The sequence below is a fragment of the Brachycentrus maculatus genome, unplaced genomic scaffold (assembly GCF_059751285.1).
Source record: "Brachycentrus maculatus isolate JH-2025_06_01 unplaced genomic scaffold, ASM5975128v1 h1tg000293l, whole genome shotgun sequence".
Taxonomy (NCBI): domain Eukaryota; kingdom Metazoa; phylum Arthropoda; class Insecta; order Trichoptera; family Brachycentridae; genus Brachycentrus; species Brachycentrus maculatus.
The window spans coordinates 897,265-919,062 of NW_028281044.1; the positions used below are offsets into that span (position 1 = coordinate 897,265).

Sequence of the window (21,798 nt, forward strand, 5' to 3'; positions counted from 1 at the left end):
GTAGCTCAAGAGTGATCACCTTGCCTTCATGCAAGTAATGATCAAGATAACACTGCGTCGATTCGATGCAGTGCCCTATGCACCATTGGGTGCGGATAAGGGTTATGAGTGAGTGAGCCTATGAACTTTTCAGCCCGATTGTAAAAGTAAACACTTTGTAAAACGACTCGCAAACGAGTTGAGTGTTATAAAATAATCACACTTACCAGTAGTACAAAGGCGACGGGGAGCACGGAGCCTAGTATGAAGTAGTTGTCAAGTTGTATGTAAGAGCCAAAATGACTCGCAAACGAGTTGAGTGTTATAAAATAATCACACTTACCAGTAGTACAAAGGCTACGGGCAGCACGGAGTTTAGTATGAAATAGTTGTCAAGTTGTATGTAAGAGCCAAAATGACTCGCAAATGAGTGGAGTGTTATAAAATAATCACACTTACCAGTAGTACAAAGGCGACGGACAGCACGGAGCTTAGTATGAAGTAGTTGTCAAGTTGTATGTAAGAGCCAAAATGACTCGCAAACGAGTGGAGTGTTATAAAATAATCACACTTACCAGTAGTACGAAGGCGACGGGCAGCACGAAGCCGAGTATGAAGTAGTTGTCGGCGCGCAGCCAGCAGTGCTGGGCGGTCCCATAGCTGGTGTAGTCCACGGCGCCGCAGATGACCACTATCAGGAAGGGCACCATGTAGGCGGCCGGGTAGTACCAGCGGGCGCGCGCGCGCTCCGGCTCAAACACCTCCACCAGCATCGCGTACAGCTGGAAGCCTGGTGACGGAGAGAGACAAACATTGATTTGGCTTGTTCATTTTACATTGTGTGGTGACTCAGGTAGGTCCCTGACACCTCCAACAGCATCGCGTACAGCTGGAAGCAACTGTCCCTTCTCTTGCTCTTTGGAGCACATTTGCGCTGCTGACCATATCGGTCCATGGAATGCTTAGATATAGTCACATTTAAAATGCCTCCAAACTATTAGTAAGGGTACAGGTTAGTTAGGTTGAGTTATCTATTATATCATCAAAGCGATGGAATTAGTTACCTTCGAGGAACATCCAGGCGAAGGCAGCCAGGAAGAAGTAGTGAAGCAGGGCGGCGATGGCCCCGCAGACCATCCTGTTGGCAGTCTTCTCCACTCCGAACATGAAGATCACCTCCGCGATCAGCAGACAGAAGCACAGGTTCTTGTGGATAGTGATCCTATCCGACTGGAAATACAAACATATGTAAAAATTAAAATTGGATTTAAACAGATTTTCTTCTTCATTTGTACGTGTCATACCAGGTCCATATGCCATATGATAGATACATAGCGCTCACTCCTTTCAAGAACGTCATAAATAAAAAAAAATGATTTTTCAGGAGAATGTTTTTAAAGTTTCAAAATATAGTACAATTTATTAAAAATAAATATCAAGCCACTTATTGAACTTTTTACTGTGCAACAGATCTTTTTAGGTAAAACCTAAAGGTTTTTTCTCCATTTGAAAAATATTTAGTACATTTAAAAAAAATAATTAAACAATACCTTTTCTTCAAAATGCAAAAACAACACTTTCTGCTCTGTAGCGGGTAAATACTAAGTTAAAAATATGCCTCTTTTGCTGGGATATAGTACATTTTATGGGCATTCTGAAAACATGCACAACTGAAAATTTACGATTTTTGATATTTGACGTTGTTGAAAGGAGTGAGCGATATGATAGATACATATGCCATTCATCTTATAAGATCTTCTTCTGTTCATGTCATGACAGGTGTCCCTGATGTCGACTTTCACTTGAGAGTAATTATCCTTGTCTTGGGCAGCTCTAAACAGCATCCTGATCCCCGTCCAATCTCATATATTCCGGAGCCAGGAGATGTCTTCTGCCCATACCTTGTTGAACCTCTATTTTGCCTTTTATGACTAGGTGCAATACCTCATATTCTCTTTTCTCAGCGCATGCCCCAGATAGGACACCTTCCGGACCTTGATATCAGTCAGCAACTGTCTCCCTACTCTTGCTATTTGGAGCACATTTGCGTTGCTGACCATATCGGTCCATGTAATGCGTAGCATTCTACGATGTAGCCACATTACCAATGCCACTAGTCGGTTCATAGTACTGACTTTGAGGGTCCACGACTCCTGATCTGGCCATTTCAAGTATTTGAAATACCAAGTACATATTAACGTATTTAAAATACGCTTATACTTGGGCATTTAGTGGTCTTGCGGTATGTATTATATATTGGCAAAGAAAGAGGAACGTTAAACGAAAAAAAAATTGCTTTGATTGGCGCGAAAGTTCCGGCTCACAAGTGAATGTCGTGAAAGAAGAAAATGCCCTTCCTTTGTAACTCGTTATAAGAAATGTTTTTCGCTAAGGGAGCAACTTTTTTTTAACATTTTTTTGTTCGTTATGCGAATCACTCTTCTTCTTCTTTTTAATGGCTTAGTTTTATTAGTAATGTTAGTTTGTTTAGTGACTTATCATACACCTTTGAAAATTCATACAATTAATTTTAAGATATTTACAAATTATTTTATACACAAGTTTGTTAGGGGATATTAATAAGGTTAACACACTATCTGCGAGAAGGGTAATTTTACCGTTTCACTTGACTGGTGTTGGGCGGGAAGGGTAATTTTACCTTATCACTCGACTCATCGTAAATTGCATGGAAGTTATTTTTACGCATGACTTTTGCGGCATCTTTTGATCTCATATCGATGCATACAGTATGGTTAAATATTATCGCTTCTTTTCAGAGATGTTTATCTCTATTATGAGCGCCAATCCTTAAGATGTTAGTGGGAAATAGAACGTTTATGCTGGAGAGGTCTGAAAGGAAGCTCAGGTAGCCGTCGTTCAACGGGCACCCAAAGAACATCTGGATCACATGTTCTTTGGATGTGAATTACTCGTTCGAGAGGTTCCACTGTATTTTCATTACTGATTTTCGGCAACATAACACTACATTCAACCATGTTCTACTGGCGTCTTCAACAATGCGACAGGCATACCTTCATCCCCCTAAAGCTGTGGAACACGACGAAGGCGGCCAGCAGGGCGAAGGCGCTCAGGCCGCAGCCGACCAGCGTGATGAGGTGGAGCGCCAGGCGGTGCGCGGGCGGCAGCGGCACGCCGCGCACGTCCATGAGCAGCGCGAAGTTGGTCAGGTGCACGCACTGGCAGCCCGTGTGCGTCGCGTTGGTCCACTCCACGCGGCAACCCTCCGCTGACCAGACGCTGCGGAGAGACAATATCTTATTAGTATAGAAATCGGGTTGTGGTCCCGTGGTTAGTGTCGCGGACTCTTGAATCAGAGTTTCTCGGTTCGAAGCCACTCTACCACAATTTGACACCTTTTTTTTATATAAATTTATTTATATCACACCTTGTGTGTCTTGTCGGTGAAGTTTTTTTTTAATTCATTTTTTTTTAAATTAATTTTAATTTCACCTATTTCTAATAATGAGCCGCTCAGGCTCACAGAAATAGTATGAAATTTAAGTATTTTTGTAAATAATAAAAACACAAATATTTCCATTTTTACAATTCATCGATTCGGCATTGACTTTGTGGAATGAAATGTTGAATTTATTGAAAAAATTAAACACTTGTTTAATACCACTTTTTGAGTTTTATTTCATAACACACGACTGATTAAAACAACTTGTATAAAAATTAGTTGTTTTCATCGACGGGTGATAAGTAAAACTTTTTTTTTTCAAAACTTGATCCGAGTATGATGGTGCATAGGGCACTGCATCATATAAACGCACTGTTATCTTGATCGCCAACGCATGAAGGAAAGGTGATCAGCCCTCAGCTTCAGGTACCAGTCCAGGGTAGTATTGAATAAATTTTAGAGTGTAAAAATCACTTATATTTATTTGACTATAATTGGAGATAATCCAGATTTGTGAACTAGTATTTGGACACACTCAAAATGTTGTAAAAACTCTTATTACAGTAATAAGTTATCATTTATCAATAAATTTTCGGTTCATGTAAGCCACCAGCATTGATTTTTTTATCTTTTCTGTAGCTGCTTGAATCTGGCGAGTAAACACAGTACGGCATAACTCCTAGTCAGCATCCTAGCAAAAAAAGCAATCCAAGAGTTATCTCGTAGATTACGTTCTTTGCAGTCAACGTGTTAAAATACTAAATAATAATTAAATGTAAAAATAAAGATATGGTTTCATTAAACTCACTTGACGGTGTAGTCCCAGAAGACGCAGGTGGGATTGGTGACGTTCTCAATGCGTAGATGACGCAGCGTCAATCTTACCGGCTGGGACAGCTGAATGTGGCGTCCCTTGCCGAGGCTGGCCGATATAACCTGCAAAAAAAATAAACTTTAACTAACCGCATTTATAATAAACAAGTCATAACGTTAAGCTTTAAAAGAAGGGCGGCCAACCCGAGGCCCGCGAAGCAAATCACACATTTTTTTCCTTTAGTGTACACAAAACCACCAAAAGAACATTCCATCGCGCGTAGTTCGTATCATATTCCATATATGGGAGTATTTCACTATCCTGGCAATTTCAAGATCCATAATGGCGTCAAGTAGTACAGACGTTGGACTAAAGAAGAGAAGAGTAACAGAAGAACTGACAAGTTTTTAAGACAGATGGATTATAAACTATTTTTTCGTGGAATTTAAAACAAAGCCAACATGCCTGATATGCAATGATTCTGTTTCTTTCATGAAAAAGTATAACATTAAACGGAATTACAAGGCTTAACATGCTAAAAAGGTTGAAAAGTAACTTATAATATATATGTATATGTATTTGCTTTGAATAATAAAATAAATTTTGTTTTACGGCCCGGTAGGAAATCTCACTTCTAAAATCTGGCCCGGCTACTGAAAATGTTGGCCAGCCATGCTTTAAAACATCTTGAATAATTGGTAATAAACACTAATATCTTCTTCTTCATCTTGTTGTAGGCCCTGTGGCCTGTTTTTAAGAGGGATTAGCCTCCTGCGGTGTCAATTCCCAGCCTAATCTCTTTGGTGGTCTGCCCGAGAGTCGTCTACCATGAGGTTGGCCGTGCAGTGCGATGTGGGGGAGTCTGGATGGTTCCATTCGCCTAACACGCGTATACCATTGTCTCCTTCGTTGCCTTCCCCACCTAACGACATCTTCGATCTCGCATATTTCCCTGATCCTGGCGTTTCTTATTCTATCTCGAAGATTCTAGCCTGATATGCTTCTTAGAGTCTTCACTTCTGACACTCTAAGCGCGTTTTTTGTGGCAACGGTGTCCGCTCTACTTTGGATTCCATACGTCATGATGGGTCGGACACAAGTTTTGTAAATCTTGATTTTGCTGCTGATCTTCATCTCAGGGTTTTTCCATATGGCATTTTTCAGGCATCCTGAGATGGCTGCAGCCTTGTTCACTAATATCTAAATAAGATAAATATGCGAGATCGAAGATGTCGTTAGATGGGGAACGCAACGAAAGAATTGCAACTATCATAAATGCAGAAAAACGCTCTTACCTTGGAATTGATAACTCTCGTAACGTTATCTCTGTCTTTGTTGATCTGAGCATGTTCCGCAGAAGTGCCGGCCGGAGGTTCTTCGACATATGGCATCGGGGGAGCTGATGGAGGCTGCAAGATCTCTTCAAGACGGTCAAAGGCGACAAATACAATCCGAACTAGTCCGCCTTCCGAGTTATCTGCAAAAAGATTAATCAAATGATTTAAGGTTGGAGATATTAACAAGGCCTTCAGTCCGCCTCCGTAGTTTAATGTCAGCACGCTTGGCTACCGTTCTGGAGGTCCCGGGTTCGATTCCCAGAGGGGGGTCTACTAAATGTAAGTGATTTTTTCACTCTAATATTTATAATATATTACCCTGGACTGGTACCTGAAGCGGAGGGCTGATCACCTTTCCTTCGTGTGTTAACGATTAAGATAACACTGCGTTTATATGATGCACTATTGGGGTGCGGATAAGGGTTATGATAAGAGAAGAATGGATCTTTGTCAGACGGGAAGAATATCTAATTTAACATACTCAACCTGTAAAGGATTGTATTGGACTCGTTTTGTGTCTATAACAGCTGATATAACTAAAATTTTCATTCATCATCTTTTGGAAAATTCGCCTTCGAAAAAACGTTATTTTCGTAAGTTGGCAATGAATGACGTCACAGAAACGATGGAGTTATTTTAATGTTGGTGTCATTGCTAAATTATTGGCGGCTCTATGTCTATGGTCCACCCTCCCACCCCCCCGTCCCCCTCATTTTTGTATAACACAAATGGTAGTGTAGTAGTAAACAAAAAATTCATACTATGTACAACTATTACAGCTCTTTACACCATAGATATAAATATAAGTGATTTTCCACAGTAATATTTATTCAATATTACCCTGGACTGGTACCTGAAGCGGAGGGCTGATCACCTTTCCTTCATGTGTAAAAACGATCAAGATAACACTGCGTTATATGACGCAGTGCCCTATGCACCATTTGGGTGCGGATAAGGGATTTTTTTTATTATTATTATAAACCATAGATAATAAACCATATGACGTCATAAAACGTTCGATGACGGAAATTTGATGACGTATGCGAACGCACGTTTTTTGTTTTATTCATAAATTTAAAATTTAAACCTTAATATCTCCCTTAGTTCTCTACAGATTTCAATAAGAATGCTACGGATAGTCTTGTGATTTTTCATATTACTTTATTAGCCAATAATCCAACATCGTGACAAAAGCCTATTGAACAACCTCGCATCATCATATATTTTTTTTGCATTTTGACAGTATTTACAATTTTACCCATGATTGACAACCACAGTAATTAAATTTCCGAAACTCGTAGATAAATTGATCAATCTCACGACACAGTACATATGAGTTCACAACAGCCATCTTTGTTGAATTGATAAAAGCTTTTATTTAGCAGAGACCCTTTAATTTTTCTCTTCTTCTTCTGCTTGGTGTAGGCCTTGCGGCCTGCTTTTAAGAGGGATCAGCCTCCTGCGATGTCGATTCCCAGCTGTCGATCCATCTCTTTGGTGGTCTGCCTGGGAGTCGTCTAGCTTAGAGTTGGCCTTACAGTGTAATGTAGGGGAGTCAAGATGGTTCTATCCTCATACTATTGTCTCCTTTGCTACCTTCCCCACCCTTTTATTATGATCAATATATATATATATATATATGAGTTACGAAAATTTGAGTAGTGTGGTTGTCAATCATGGGTAGGATGATGAATGTCGTATGTAAAGTGATTACATAACTAGCCTATGACAGGTCTTAAACTCTGTAAATACCAAGACTTCCATATTCTTCCTGATTCATGTTGAGATGATGAAAACGCAGATTCGTCAACAAGTATTGGGCTAGTATTAGCAGATATTAGCAGATGTCCGCCTCCGTAGTGTAATGGTCAGCACGCTCGGCTACCGTACTGGAGGTCCCGGGTTCGATTCCCAAGGAGGGTCAAATAAATAAAAGTGATTTTTTCACTCTAATATTTATTCAATACTACCCTGGACTGGTATCTGAAGCGGAGGGCTGATCACCTTTCCTTCATGTTAATGATCAAGATAACACTGCGTTTATATGATGTAGTGCCCTTTGCACCATTGGGGTGCGGATAAGGGTTTGAGTAACATATGAATTAGCAGATATTATTTTATTTATAAAAACAACTGGAAAGCTAGAAAGAAATATAATCTGAGAAAAATTAATGAAAACCGTAACAATCGTACGGGAAAAAGTAACAGATTCCCATTAGTCACATCTCTATTGTAAAGATTTAAGTGAATTTGAGGGCTTACCTATGAGAGCTCCCCTCGGCAGATATATAGAGTCGTGACTGGCGGTCCACTGCTCCCGGGCAATCGCCGACGGGAACTCCTCAGTCTCCACATTCCTGGCCTCCAAGACCCTCACGGAAAGCACTAGAAAGGGAAGATGAAAAAAACATAAAAAAACATGAAAAAAAATGGACAGCCAATAGTCCTAGAAGCAACAAATAGTTACAATACGCTTGTCCGCCTCCGTAGCGTAATGGTCAGCACGCTTGGCTGCCGTTCTGGAGGTCCCGGGTTCGATTCCCAGGGGGGGTAAAATAAATATATGTGATTTTTTCACTGTAATATTTATTCAATATTACCCTGGACTGGTACCTGAAGCGGAGGGCTGATCACCTTTCCTTCATGTGTTAACGATCAAGATAACACTACGTTTATATGACATAGTGCCCTATGCACCATTGGGGTGCGGATAAGGGTTTTATTATTATTATTATATGAAAAAGAGTTTTGTTTTATAAATTTGTGTATTTTACATTCATATTTCAATTTTGTGAGATAAAAAAAAAAACAAAAAAATGTTTATTCATGTTATGAATTGATCATTTTAATGTAAAACTATGAAATTTTCTAATAAATATAATATAACCTTTTGTTCAAAAGATATGGCTATTTTGATCAAATAATTGCCTGCGTTATTTTGAAATTTGGTGAAAAAATTCTTCAATAAAATTATGTTAAAATATAAAGGATGGTCATCTTCAAAAATGGAGGACACATCATCCCAAGACCTCTGCAAGCGTCCAACGTATGGTATAATTCACTTACATATATTTTTGACTTGTTGAACGATGGTTTTCTCTCTCAGGATGGCTTCAGCCAATAGGAAGGCGTTCTCTTCTAGGCCAATCAGAAGCGACGTCGCGACTCTCATCTGCGCCGGGTGACTCAAGTCCTTCCATGAAGCTTGCTGCGAGGCGTCGAGCAAATTTGAACCTAAAACAAGTATGGAATAAGGCATATTTTTAAAAAAATATGGAGTACATTTTGGATTTAGATATCTTTCAAAGAGTTCCAAAAATTTGATTAATAAAGTGAGCTTCCCAAGAAAGGAAACTTTCCATTCCTCACCATAACACATCATTCTTCAGTAATTCCTTCTCTGTCCAAGCGGCCAGACTACGGAATGAATTACCTCTCCTTGTAAAAAAAAATTCATTTCTCTAAAATAACTTTTAAGAATCGTCTGAGCCATTACTATCTATCATTAGAATCCTAACTGTCCATCAAACCTCCTCCCTTAGTTTTTCCCTCTACCTCCTTCCCTAAACTCCCATTTTCCTTTGCCTTGCTCATTATCATCAATTTGTAATTAATAGTTTTTTTAATGTTCAAGTACTATCTACCCTCTGATTGCAAACAGCTATATATGGTATCAAACATTTTGACCAATATTACTAGTCTGTTTTTGGTTGGGTGGAAGATATTGCTTTTTTGCAATAAACCCGCCAATGTACTCATTTCTTTTCTGTACATGAAGTTTATATAATTAAATAATCTTCAAAATAATGATGAATTCTCACCTGTTTTGACGGCTCCGAGGAGTAGATCAGTGACAATAGCTTCCTTCTGCCTCGAGTCAGCGAAGGTCTTGATGTTCTGGGACATACGGGTCGATAATTTCTTCATGATGTTGGTAGTCGTCATCATGTCTCCGCCGTACAGTGTCTTCGAAGACGTCACCTGTGGAAGAACAAAGAAATCATACAACTTCCACGTGCACCGGTGATATGTATTTTGTACACCATATGAAAATGTGGTTTAAAAATGGGAAAAATGTGAATATTCCTAAGTTTTGCTTTTATTGATCATAGTTAAAGTTGATGTGTATCAATTTTGTAATGTAAGCTCTGATAAGCACCTAAAAAAGAGAAAAAAAAATACATCGCAAGTAGCCGCAATAGCTAGTGTAGCAGCACGACCACCCTGAACGACGACTTGTGCGCAACTAAAATGAGATCGTCGGAAACAGTATGAGCCGCGTGCGCGTGTACGTAAAGTGCGGCACACACGCATACACAGAAACGTTTATATATTGGTGATTTTATTCCCGATTTTTTCACAAATTATTTATTTGCACCGCTGGAGATGAACAACTTCATATTATAATTTTTTTTTTTTTTTTTTAAAACCCTTATCCGCACCCCAATGGTGCATAGGGCACTGTGTCATATTAACGCAGTTTTATCTTGATCGTTTACACATGAAGGAAAGGTGATCAGCCCTCCGCTTCAGGTACCAGTCCAGGGTAATATATTATAAATATTAGAGTGAAAAAATCACTTATATTTATTTTACCCCCCTTGGGAATCGAACCCGGGACCTCCAGAACGGTAGCCGAGCGTGCTGACCATTACACTACGGAGGCGGACATATTATAATACTTTCGTGTAACACATAATTATATTACGGAGGAATACAAAAATTCTGAGCCTGTATCTATAATATTTTATATTGATATTCTCATTTTTTATGTCAAGTTGTAGTGAATACATATCGCCGGGAGGGGAAGGTTGAAGTTCTCCTAGGTCATATGGCTCTTTGACCTTTTAAGTGTTGTTCCGGCACAAATATCCGCAGGAAGGCTCTCCGACTCTACGTATCCATGCGAACAATCTTTTTGATTCATGAACCTTATTAAAAGCAAACTGAGAAATCGTCTTATTGACAGGAACCTGGAAACGTGCTAAAAATGACAATATACAAACCGGACTTGATCAGACTTTCAAAGGAGATGCAAGGAGATTATTCGCAACAAGTAGTGTTCTCATGGATACCTTACTTTCAAAAGATTTTTGTCAATGAATAAAATCCTTATTAAAACATTGTTTGCGGAAAACGCTTAAAAGCTTCCTTTATATACTATTGGTAGAGAGCGGGAGACGCTTATAAGCGTTCTATTTGCTTGCTTTTGGTAGAGTGTGATGTATACGACCATGATTTAAAAAATTTAAAAATAAAAATCATCAGAATCGACACTAAAATCACTGTCATCAGATTCGGCAGAGACGGCAACTCGAGGATTATTGGACAACCATGAGCGCCATTAGTTGTTCCGATGACAAAGCTCTCTTCAATTCACGTTTAAAGTGGTAAAAACAAATTCTGTTTCGATTCTAAGTATGCAAAGATATTCTCAATAGATGTCACTATGCGTTCAATATATTTATATATTTTAAATAATTGATTTTCTTTAGTAAAAGCCCATTTAAAACAGCGCGTCGTTAAGACATCATTTTTGAATAAGCGGCGCTCCATTCACAAAAAATTATGCGTCTTAAGACGCTTTTAGCATATAACCGGCTAAGCCAAATAACCTACCTGTGACAGATCATTGCTGATGCTGAGCAAAGATTCCCCCTCTTTGACTCTGGTCTCCAGACTATTGAGCCAAACGGATCTGCACTCGGACAAATCGGGACTCTCCGATATCCAGACTGCTTTTCCCTGACTCTCAGCATCTGAAAAAACGGATCAAATGTAAAAAACAGATCATATTCAATAACCAAATTATGAAGATGTAAAAACAGATCATATTCAATAACCAAATTATGAAGATGTAAAAAAACATATAATTTTATTTATTTATACATTTGGCGTATAATTTGTAGAACTCCATTTTAACACGTTGTCGGCGGGACACGGCATTTGCCGTTTTTCGCGGACTGTCGGTCAACTGCGGGACACGGCAAATGCCGTTTTTGTCGACTGTCGGTTATCGGCGGGAAACGGCAATATACGGGTTTGTTATCAGCGTGAAATAAAACGCGTTGAAGGGTAATCTGCTACCTGGGTGCTAGGCGATAGTCTGCTGACGTTATTTGAGATGTCTTGTCCGGATTGGCTAGTGTGTCGCTTGTAAAGGCATCCCCAGAAATCTAGAGTTTTTATGCGATCTCAATCTCAAGTTTAGTTTGAGCCATTTCACGTATTGGACTATTTTTCATACCGCTCGCACTGTTTTGTTTACTGTTTGGTATGTTATTATTTGTATATATTAGCATTGTATAGGGAATGATACCTCGGAGGGGAAGACTATTTTATATAGTTTACAATGCTTCTTCTAATATTGTTAAATACGGAATACTTAATTAAAAATTATGATTATAATTTATTTTTGATGATCAAATGTCATATATGATTTCTTTGAAAATTTCAATCGAAAATATTATTTGGTTTAGAAATTGTGTCAATTTTAAGAAAGCGATATATTTTTGCACTAATCGCGAAAAACACCCGCTATAGGCTAGAGTCTATTGTTCCGCGCCCGACTACAATGTGTTAATTTATGTATTAAAAGTTAAATCAAACACCGTTTTTTTTGAGTCTACTAAGTTGTATTTTATCGTTAAAAAAACACATAAAAATCAATTTTGTCACAATTGTTTCGCCTAGTTATGGCATTTTTATACAAATGTAATTCAGAAAACATTTATATGAAAATACCATAACTGGGCGAAACAACTGTCACAAAATTGATTTTTATGTGTTTTTTTCAACAATAAAATACAACTTAGATTACCATTTTTTTTTCAATTCAAACCCTTATCCGCACCCCAATGGTGCATAGGGCACTGCATTATACAAACACAGTGTTATCTTGATCGTTAACACACGAAGGAAAGGTGATCAGCCCTCCGCTTCAGGTACCAGTCCAGGGTAATATTGAATAAATATTAGAGTGAAAAAATCACTAATATTTATTTGACCCCCCCAGGAATCGAACCCGGGACCTCCAGAACGGTAGCCAAGCGTGCTGACCATTACACTACGGAGGCGGACTATAGTATACCATAGAACGGGGCTACTTGAACTTTGATGTGTTACTTGAGCCTAGTACAAAAAAAATATTTAGATCGTCGTATGGATCGAAGTATCGTGACAATAAGTGTCACCTGTCAGGGAAACAATGAATCATGTCGATATGGTCATTATTGTAGACCAAATACAGATTTAAATATTTTGTTTTGTACTGGGCTCTAGTAACACATCAAAGTTCAAGTAGCCCCGTTCTAAGGTACTCAAAAAAAAATCAGTGTTTGAATTAACATTCAATACATAAAATACAACTGTTTTTTACATCTTCAATAACCAAATGATGAAGATGTAAAAAAACAGATCATCTTCAATAGCCAAATTGATTGTAGAATTATTTTTCTTCTCACCGAAAGGCTTCTGCACTGTCAGGGAGTTCCCTGTGTCGAAGTGGTCACCGGAAGCCAGGGGATCCGGCAACATGAGGTTGTCCATATCTTGACGGAAATCTGTCATATCCTGGATTTGTTCCACATCGCGGCCTGTGAATTTCAAAAGTATGTTAGTTCAGAAGTGGCAATCAGTTCAGGATCCATAGAAATCCAGAAAAAAATGGTAGGCTAATAGTGGAAATAGCTTGGACGAATGGAGATAGATACATATGCCATTCATCTTCTAAGATTTTTTTGTGTTTGTGTCAGGTCTCCTTGACGTGGACTATCTACTGAGAGTAATGGATCTTTGTCAGACGGGAGGAATATCTAATTTAACATACTCAACCTTTAAAGGACTGTATTAGGCTCGTGAAGTGTTTATATCAGCCGATATAGTTAACACTTTCATCCATCACATTCTTTTGGAAAATTCGCCTTCGAAAAAACCTTATTTTCGTAAGTTGGCAATGAATGACGTCACAGAAACGATTGAGTTATTTAAATATTGGTAATATTGCTAAACAATTGGCGGCTCTATCTGTTGATGTCTAAGGTTTTGATGAAAGGTTCCCAAGATATTCCAGTCAGTATAATGGAGCTAGGTGGGGAAAGCAATGAAGAAGACAATGGGATGCGCATGTGAGGAGAATGGAACCATCCAGACTACCCCACATTGCACTGTACGGCCAACTCCAAGGTAGATGATGAGATAGATGACTCCCGGGTAGATCACCAAAGAGATGGATTGACAGCTGGGAATCGACATCCCAAGGAGCAGTCACTGTTTAAATTATCCAATACTATTCTTATTACCATATAAATGATCAGCGTTCAATATTGTGGAATAAAAAAAATCAGCCAAGGACTTGCATACTACCTTATGGCTTTAGTTCTTCCCTAGTTACAGTAGAATCCTTAAAACAGTCATCCCTCTTTAAAACAAGCCACAAGGCCTACACCAAGAATCAGAGTCTATAATGAAGTAATAATAGTGCACAACACCCAATGGTTGATACAATACCAAAAAAATATTTGTAATTACCAGTTAGCAGGGTATCAGCTCCGAGGGTATCCAGAAGAATGGGAGTTCTGGAAGAATGCCCTGACGAGGTCTCTCTGCTAGGAGCACCGAGTCTCTTCTGCTGCTGAAGATGGATAAGTCGATGTGCCGTGCTGACGCATCTAAAAAGAAAAAGCATTGAATGAATGAAGGGTGTAATTCTTTTTTTTCCATGTTTGCTCCAGCATATGGCCAGCACAAAACGTTTCCAAGTCACTCTGTCATGCCCCGTCTTCTTGGCTTCCTCCCAGGTCAGTCTGGCAACTCGAAGTTCCGCTAAGTATAGTCGATGAATGGTCGTCAGCGGCCTTCCAGGGCGCCGGAATCCTCGGGGTTGAAAGAAGAGACATGAGGGGTTGATGCTCTCAGGTGGCATTCTAAGGACATGTCCCAACCATGTCCACCTTCTCCTCTTCAGGGCTTCCAGTATGAGGGACTGTTGGGTTTTTCTCCCCAGATAACAAAGTCACACCATTTTACACCCAGTATTTGCCTCAGACACCTCTAATTAAATTTGAAAAAGAAAATCGGCTCAACACGGCTGAAAGCATTTATATAACTGGCCTCTATCATATACCGAGATATTCATTATCCAAATACGTAGCCGCAAAATTTTATGAATTTGATACATGTTTTGGCGAAAAGCATCATTTTTAGCAAGTTAACTTTAAACTCGATAATGCTTATCTCAGCCTTACATTCTTTCCTTATTTCATCATTCGAACATCTATCAAACATCGTTTTGCCACACATTCGTCTGAGGGATCGCATTTCGACTGCATTCAGTCTGCTTTCATCCTTCTTTTGCCAACTCCATGCTTCACTTCCATACATTAGGGTTGGAACCAGAACTCCATTGTGTACTGCCAGTTTAGCTTCCGCTGATAGATTTTTATTTGCTAAAACTGATTTTAGTGCACCATTCACTCTGTTCCCAGCATTCACTCTCCTTTCTATGTCTTTATCAATCTTTCCATCCCTAGAAAACATACTACCCAAATATGTGAAATCATCTACCTGTTCCAAAATCTCCCCATTTACCAATATTTCACACTCAGATCTACATTCATCTCTTTCAAAAACCATGATTTTGGATTTGCTAACATTCATCAATAAATCACTTTCCTTGCACACATTATACACTTTTGTCACCAACGATAAGCTTTATCGATAAAATTAAGAAAGGTGTGTTGAGATGGTTTGGACATGTGGAGCGTATGAGTGAAGAAAGAACGGTTAAACAAATTTATGGGGCGAATGTAGTTGGAAAAAGAAGCAGAGGACGACCGAGGAAAACTTGGCACAATCAGGTATGTCGAATACTTGAAAGCGGCCGGGTCAGGAGTCGTAATAATCGTCGGGTATGTATGAGGAGATGCATGAATGTAGAAGAGGCAAAGAATGTTTGCAAAGACAGAGTGGTGTGGCGTTCGATTCTCTCTGCCTACCCCTGCGGGGAAACGGCGTGATGGTTAGGTAGTTAGTTAGTTAGTTTAACTTTAAACTCATTTATCTCAAAACTACTGTTTTTAACTTGCGGCTATTTGCCTTAGCACATTAGACTTATTTACAAAACATGAAAAAGTTTTTTTGTTGTTGTCAATCTAATAACCAAAAATGATCTTCCGAAAGAAATGTGTTTTTTTTATCCTTACCTCCATCTTGCAAGACCCGTGGCACCTCCTGGACACGGCTGGACAGCAACTTCTCCAACCGATGTCCAGTTCCAATGGAGACTCCTGGCGGTAGTCGGGGGACAGTGTCTCCAGAGTGGCAAAACTGGTGCTGGAATGAAGAGAGTTAGAGCAATCATCTTCTTTAACCCCCTATCTTCACTCAGACAGACTTGATCATGTCAATCATCACAATTCTTGAATAAGAAAGGACGTAAATATAATTTTACATAGTAAAAACTGAATGCAAGCTATGTGCCATATCTACATATTGCTCAATCCTTTCAACGTCATATATCAAAAAACTAATTATAGAAGTAGTTGATAATCAAAAAGAAACATGAAGGATTCTGTATTTTTGTGCGTTTTTGGAAATTTTCATGTTCTATTGATTCACGTTTCAGATAAAGGAAGTGAAGGAGGTCAGGTTGAGAATAGCAGGATTGGCTAGAACTGGGTTTGTGTAACTTATACACCGCTATTTTGTATAACTTATACACTTGGGGTAGTGTGACTTATAACCGCTATTTTGTGTAACTTATACACTTGGGGTAGTGTAACTTATACACCGTTATTTTGTGTAACTTATACACTTGGGGTAGTGTAACTTATACACCGCTATTTTGTGTAACTTACACACTTGGGGTAGTGTAACTTATACACCGCAATTTTGTGCAACTTATACACTTGGGGTGATGTAAGTTATACACCGCTATATTGTGTAACATATACACTTGGGATAATGTAAGTTATACACCGCTATTTTGTGTAACTTATACACATGGGGTAGTGTAACTTATACACCGCTATTTTGTACAAGTCTTTCGAGACCAATGAAATTGGGTTAAAATGGGTGTAGATCACAAATGAGTGGTCCAGCTTACCTGATGGGTCAGAACTGTCATGATGGTTATGATGATGGTGTCTTCTACCACTGTCGCCTTCTCCGGACTGTACATGATCTCTATCCTTATCTCTTTCTCTCTCATGGGGTGGAGAGATGACAGCAGTCTCCCTGTCCCTGTCTCGCTCTCCGGATAAATCGTCGCCTTTCTTCGATATCTCCGTGAAACCTAAAATGAAAAATGTGACAATTTTGAGTGAACCGAAGATGGTAGAAATATTGGATGCGTCACATCTTTGTGCCAACTATGCTTCAAATATGCTTTTTCCCTTTTTGGCAACTAACCATAATGTAGGTACAGTAAAACCTCGATATAATGGACTATTTTAGGGGGAAGGGGTGTTCGTTAAAGCCGAAAGTATGTTATATACAAATAAGTTTAAAATAAAACAAAAACATTTTTTTTGAAAATTGAAACACTGTATTAAGACAACATTTTGAGTGTGTCCAAATACTTGTTCACAAAATCTGGATTATCTCCAATTACAGGAGTTATTTTCATATTATTTTTTGACATCTCATCAAAGATGAAGAAGAATATGGAAGTCTGGGCATTTACGGGGCTGACAACCGTCATAAGCTGGTTTAAGTGATCACTTTACACACGTGTAACATTCACCAATTCTACCCATTATTGACAACCACACTACTCAAATTCTTGGAAGTTCTATATATATGAACCAATTTAGAAACCTTGTTCTTGAATCACTAGAACTTCACTAGAGACATCTATTGGTGAGATGTAAAGAAACTTTTTATTAAGCAGATTTTGTGAACAAGTATTTGGACACACTCAAAATGTTGTAAATAAATTATCTGGTCAAATTATAAGCTTAATAATAAAAATGAAAATTGTATTTTCTGGCGTTTCTCATGTGTGTGATTATAATCCAGGATTCGGACCTCACATACTAATATAAGAGTTTTTGCTTAGTAAAAAGCTTCTTTACATCTCACCAATAGATGTCTCTAGTGAAGTTCTAGTGATTCAAGAACAAGGTTTCTAAATTGGTTCATATATATAGAACTTCCAAGAATTTGAGTAGTGTGGTTGTCAATAATGGGTAGAATTGGTAAATGTTACACGTGTGTAAAGTGATCACTTAAACCAGCCTATGACGGTCGTCCGCCCCGTAAATGCCCAGACTTCCATATTCTTCTTCATCTTTGATGAGATGTCAAAAAAACTGTATTAAGACTGTAGAGTGAAGTAAACAAAACAAAACAAAAACAAAATTCTATTTATCATCTTTTTTTTTTAGTATTAACGGCCGTAGCCGATTTGTGCGTAATATCGTAGTCGTACAGGAGAAAGTGACCAACTAATAAAACGTAAAATGTTCAGGAGGGCCATTTAAGTCACTTTTGCTTGGCAACAAAATAAACATCAATGCAGTTAGTCATTTTTAACAAGACATTATATTTTACTTCCAAGTTTAAAATCCTTTGGGATCTGTTTCAGGGCAATATTAAGCTAGTAAGACATAAAATAGTCAATGATCACGTTTTTGTAAAAAATGCACTTGGTCACTTTCTCCTGTATGACAACGATATATTCCATTCTAAAATAACTAAAGTCAAAACCTTCTATCTCCCTTATTTATCAACAGATTTCAATAAAAATAATACCGATGGTCTTGTGATTTTTCATATTAATTTAAAGCCAATAAAACATTATGAGAAATCCCTATTGAAAATTGGCAAGGTGAAATGATACATACCTTCTCTCCCGTCTTCTTTGGGCTTGTTTGTGACCTCATCGCTGGGATCCGATTCGATGAGCAGACCATCGTCAGTCGCCACGGGAACTAGGACATCCAGGGGAGACACCTTCAGCGAGGGCTTCCCGGCCATTTCTGGTGAATGTCCATCGTTCTTCACCTGAAAATGGAATAATTGTTCATTTGTGTATTGTTACTGCTAACGGTACTGGAACACTTGTGACGAGGAAGACGGAAACGCGCAAATGGAGACAATTATTTATTTTATTTATTGTTTCGGCATTAACTTTGTGGTAAGACATGTTACAATGATCAAAGAAAACACTTCGTTTTTTACCACTTGAGTTTTATTATAGACTACATGTTTCATACAGTTATTATACAGACCTGAATGATGGAAGTTTAACTTCTGAAACATGTAGTCTATAATAAAACTCAAGTGGTAAAAAACGAAGTGTTTTCTTTAATCATTGACAATTATTTATTTATCAAAAAATCACAGAGTGAAAAGAACAATGTGACAACAATATATCAAAAATTACAAAACACAAGGGCGGGAAGTACAAAGCGACGCCATTAGAAACAGAGCGAGCGCGGCGTATACACGTTTTGAATATTATTTAATCTGAGCACACAAAAATTTGTCCGCCACCCCTTTTTACGATTTTAAAGGAGTTACATGTGGTGGGGACAATATTATAAACAAAATATAAGTCGATGAACTGCGTCTCTTTGTTCTCCTCGCGTACATATATGAATACTATTTTAATACAAGCATCTGGTTCCAACTCTAATGTATGGAAGTGAAACATGGAGTTGGCAAAAGAAGGATGAAAGCAGACTGAATGCAGTCGAAATGCGATCTCTCAGAAGAATGTGCGACAAATCGATGTATGATAGATGTACGAATAGTGAAATAAGGAAGGAATGCAAAGCTGAGATAAGCATTATGGATAAAATTAAGAAAGGTGTGTTGAGATGGTTTGGACATGTAGAACGAATGAGTGAGGAAAGAACGGTAAAACAAATTTATGAGGCGAATGTTAGCGGGAAAAGAAGCAGAGGAAGACCGAGAAAAACATGGCACGATCAGGTATGCCAAATACTTGAAAGTGGTCAGGTTAGGAGTCGTAACAATCGGCGGGTATGTATGAGGAGATGCATGAACGTGGAAGAGGCGAAGAATGTTTGCAAGGACAGAGTGGTGTGGCGCTCTATTCTCTCTGCCTACCCCTGCGGTGAAGCGGCGTGATGGTTAGTTAGTTAGTTAGTTAGTTTTTGATACATAAACTATTCTGAAAAATACACAGAATTTGGCCATGTATTAAATGTTAAATAAAACAACGATTTTTTGAGTCTACTAAGTTGTATTTTATTTACAACATTTTGAGTGTGTCCAAATACTTGTTCACAAAATCTGGATTATCTCCGATTACAGGAGTTATTTTCATATTATTTTTTGACATCTTATTTTCTGGCGTTTCTCATGTGTGTGATTATAATCCGGGATTCAGACCTCACATACTAAAGAGTTTCTGCTTAATAAACAGCTTCTTTTCATCTCACCAATAGATGTCTCTAGTGAAGTTCTAGTGATTCAAGAATAATGTTTCAAAATTGGTTCATATATATAGAACTTCCAAGAATTTGAGTAGTGCGGTTGTCAATGATGGGTAGAACTGTTGAATGTTACACGTGTGTAAGTGATATTCTTCTTCATCTTTGATGAGATGTCAAAAAAAATATATATATATATTTTTGCGTAATATAATATTATGGCGAGTTCTTGACGCATTGTGCGATTTATGACAGTGATGCATTCTAAGATATTGAGAATTAATGTAGAAATATTTCATTTATTGTTTCGGCATTAACTTTGTGGTAAGACATGTTACAATAATTAAAGAAAACACTTCGTTTTTTACCACTTGAGTTTAATTATAGACTACATGTTTCAGAAGCTAAACTTCCATCATTCAGGTCTGTATAATAACTAAAATATAAAATATAAAATTGTTCTATAAATAAGGATAGGGGGAAAGTAAGGGGAAGGGGTTAGTCAAGGAACGGAGTTTGAAAACAAAGGAAAAATTGAAAATTCTTCGCCATTGCTTTCAATTTTTCCTTTGTTTTCAAACTCCGTTCCTTGACTAACCCCTTCCCCTTACTTTCCCCCTATCCTTATTTATAGAACAATTTTATATTTTATATTTTAGTTATTATACAGACCTGAATGATGGAAGTTTAGCTTCTGAAACATGTAGTCTATAATTAAACTCAAGTGGTAAAAAACGAAGTGTTTTCTTTAATTATTAGAAATATTTCTGGGTAAAGCGCCCAAAATTGAGTCACACATAACATTCAACCATACACGCAAGGATGTTTTTGTAAAGTGACCGGTCACTCTCACCTTGATGACTCCCGGGCGCAGGTCCGGCGGCATGGTGATGTGCGGCCGGAAGGTGGGCGGGGCGAGGTGGTGCGCGCCGCCGCCGCCGGCCGCCGCGGGCCGCGCGCCGGAGCCGGGGGGGTCGGCCGCGCCGCCGCCGCCCGCCGGAGCGCCGCCCGGCGACGTGGACAGCCACACGGACGGCTGCGAGGTGATCAGCCAGGGCGGCGAGGGCCGGAAGGTGCTGCTGGTCGTGGCGGCTGCGGAGAAGAGGGTCGACAGACGTATTGACGTGATTCAGAAGAGACCGGCCGCGCTAGCGGCGAGACGTGTTTCCACGCACATTATTTTTTTTAGAATACTTCATCTAGCCCTTATCCACACCCAATGGTGCATAGGGCACTGCATCACATTGACGCAGTGTAATAATTAATTAATTAATTATTGCACTAAAGCATATGGAGTCCACAAACTGTCTCCAGGCTTTTCTGTCGGCTACCAGCTTCCTTGCATCCTCCCAAGTCAATGACGCAGTGTAATGTTGATCGTTATTTACATGAAGGCAAGGTGATCACTCCTGCGCTTCAAGGACCAGTCAAGGGTAATATTTTTTTTTTGTTATTAAAAAAGGTATAAATATTTGTGTTTTTATTATTTACGCAAATATTTCAATTCCATACTATTTCTGTGAGCCTAAGCAGCTCATTATTAGAAATAGGTATCAAATTGTGGTAGAGTGGGTTCGAACCGAGAAACTCCGACTCAAGAGTCCGCGACTCTAACCACGGGACCACAACCCGATATAAATTAGAGATCCCCCTGGGAATCGAACCCGGGACCCCCAGCACGGTAGCTAAACACGCCAACCATTACGTGAAATATTACATGAGTTTAAAGAAAATTAAGCTGCGATTTATCGTATATTGGACCTTAAAGTATATTCAAGCAGAAAATTTAAATACGTATATGAAATACATATTGGTGTGGCATTTTATTCTCTCTGCCTACCCCTG

At 38.7% G+C, this 21,798-nt stretch overlaps 1 protein-coding gene across 1 annotated transcript in view; it reads right to left on the minus strand.

Annotated features, from left to right (window-relative positions):
• Cirl (Calcium-independent receptor for alpha-latrotoxin) overlaps nt 1-21,798 on the minus strand; it is a 46,457-nt gene that overhangs the window by 19,280 nt on the left and 5,379 nt on the right. Inside the window, exons 3-17 of the mRNA XM_088267378.1 lie at nt 20,807-21,045; nt 18,397-18,556; nt 16,656-16,844; nt 15,754-15,883; nt 14,081-14,220; nt 13,015-13,146; nt 11,171-11,310; nt 9,373-9,532; nt 8,618-8,785; nt 7,814-7,936; nt 5,510-5,691; nt 4,209-4,336; nt 3,012-3,237; nt 1,044-1,209; nt 555-769 (exon numbers count right to left, since the gene is read on the minus strand). Coding sequence (XP_088123504.1) covers nt 555-769; nt 1,044-1,209; nt 3,012-3,237; nt 4,209-4,336; nt 5,510-5,691; nt 7,814-7,936; nt 8,618-8,785; nt 9,373-9,532; nt 11,171-11,310; nt 13,015-13,146; nt 14,081-14,220; nt 15,754-15,883; nt 16,656-16,844; nt 18,397-18,556; nt 20,807-21,045 — 2,498 coding nt within the window. The remainder of the gene's footprint in view (nt 1-554; nt 770-1,043; nt 1,210-3,011; nt 3,238-4,208; nt 4,337-5,509; nt 5,692-7,813; nt 7,937-8,617; nt 8,786-9,372; nt 9,533-11,170; nt 11,311-13,014; nt 13,147-14,080; nt 14,221-15,753; nt 15,884-16,655; nt 16,845-18,396; nt 18,557-20,806; nt 21,046-21,798) is intronic.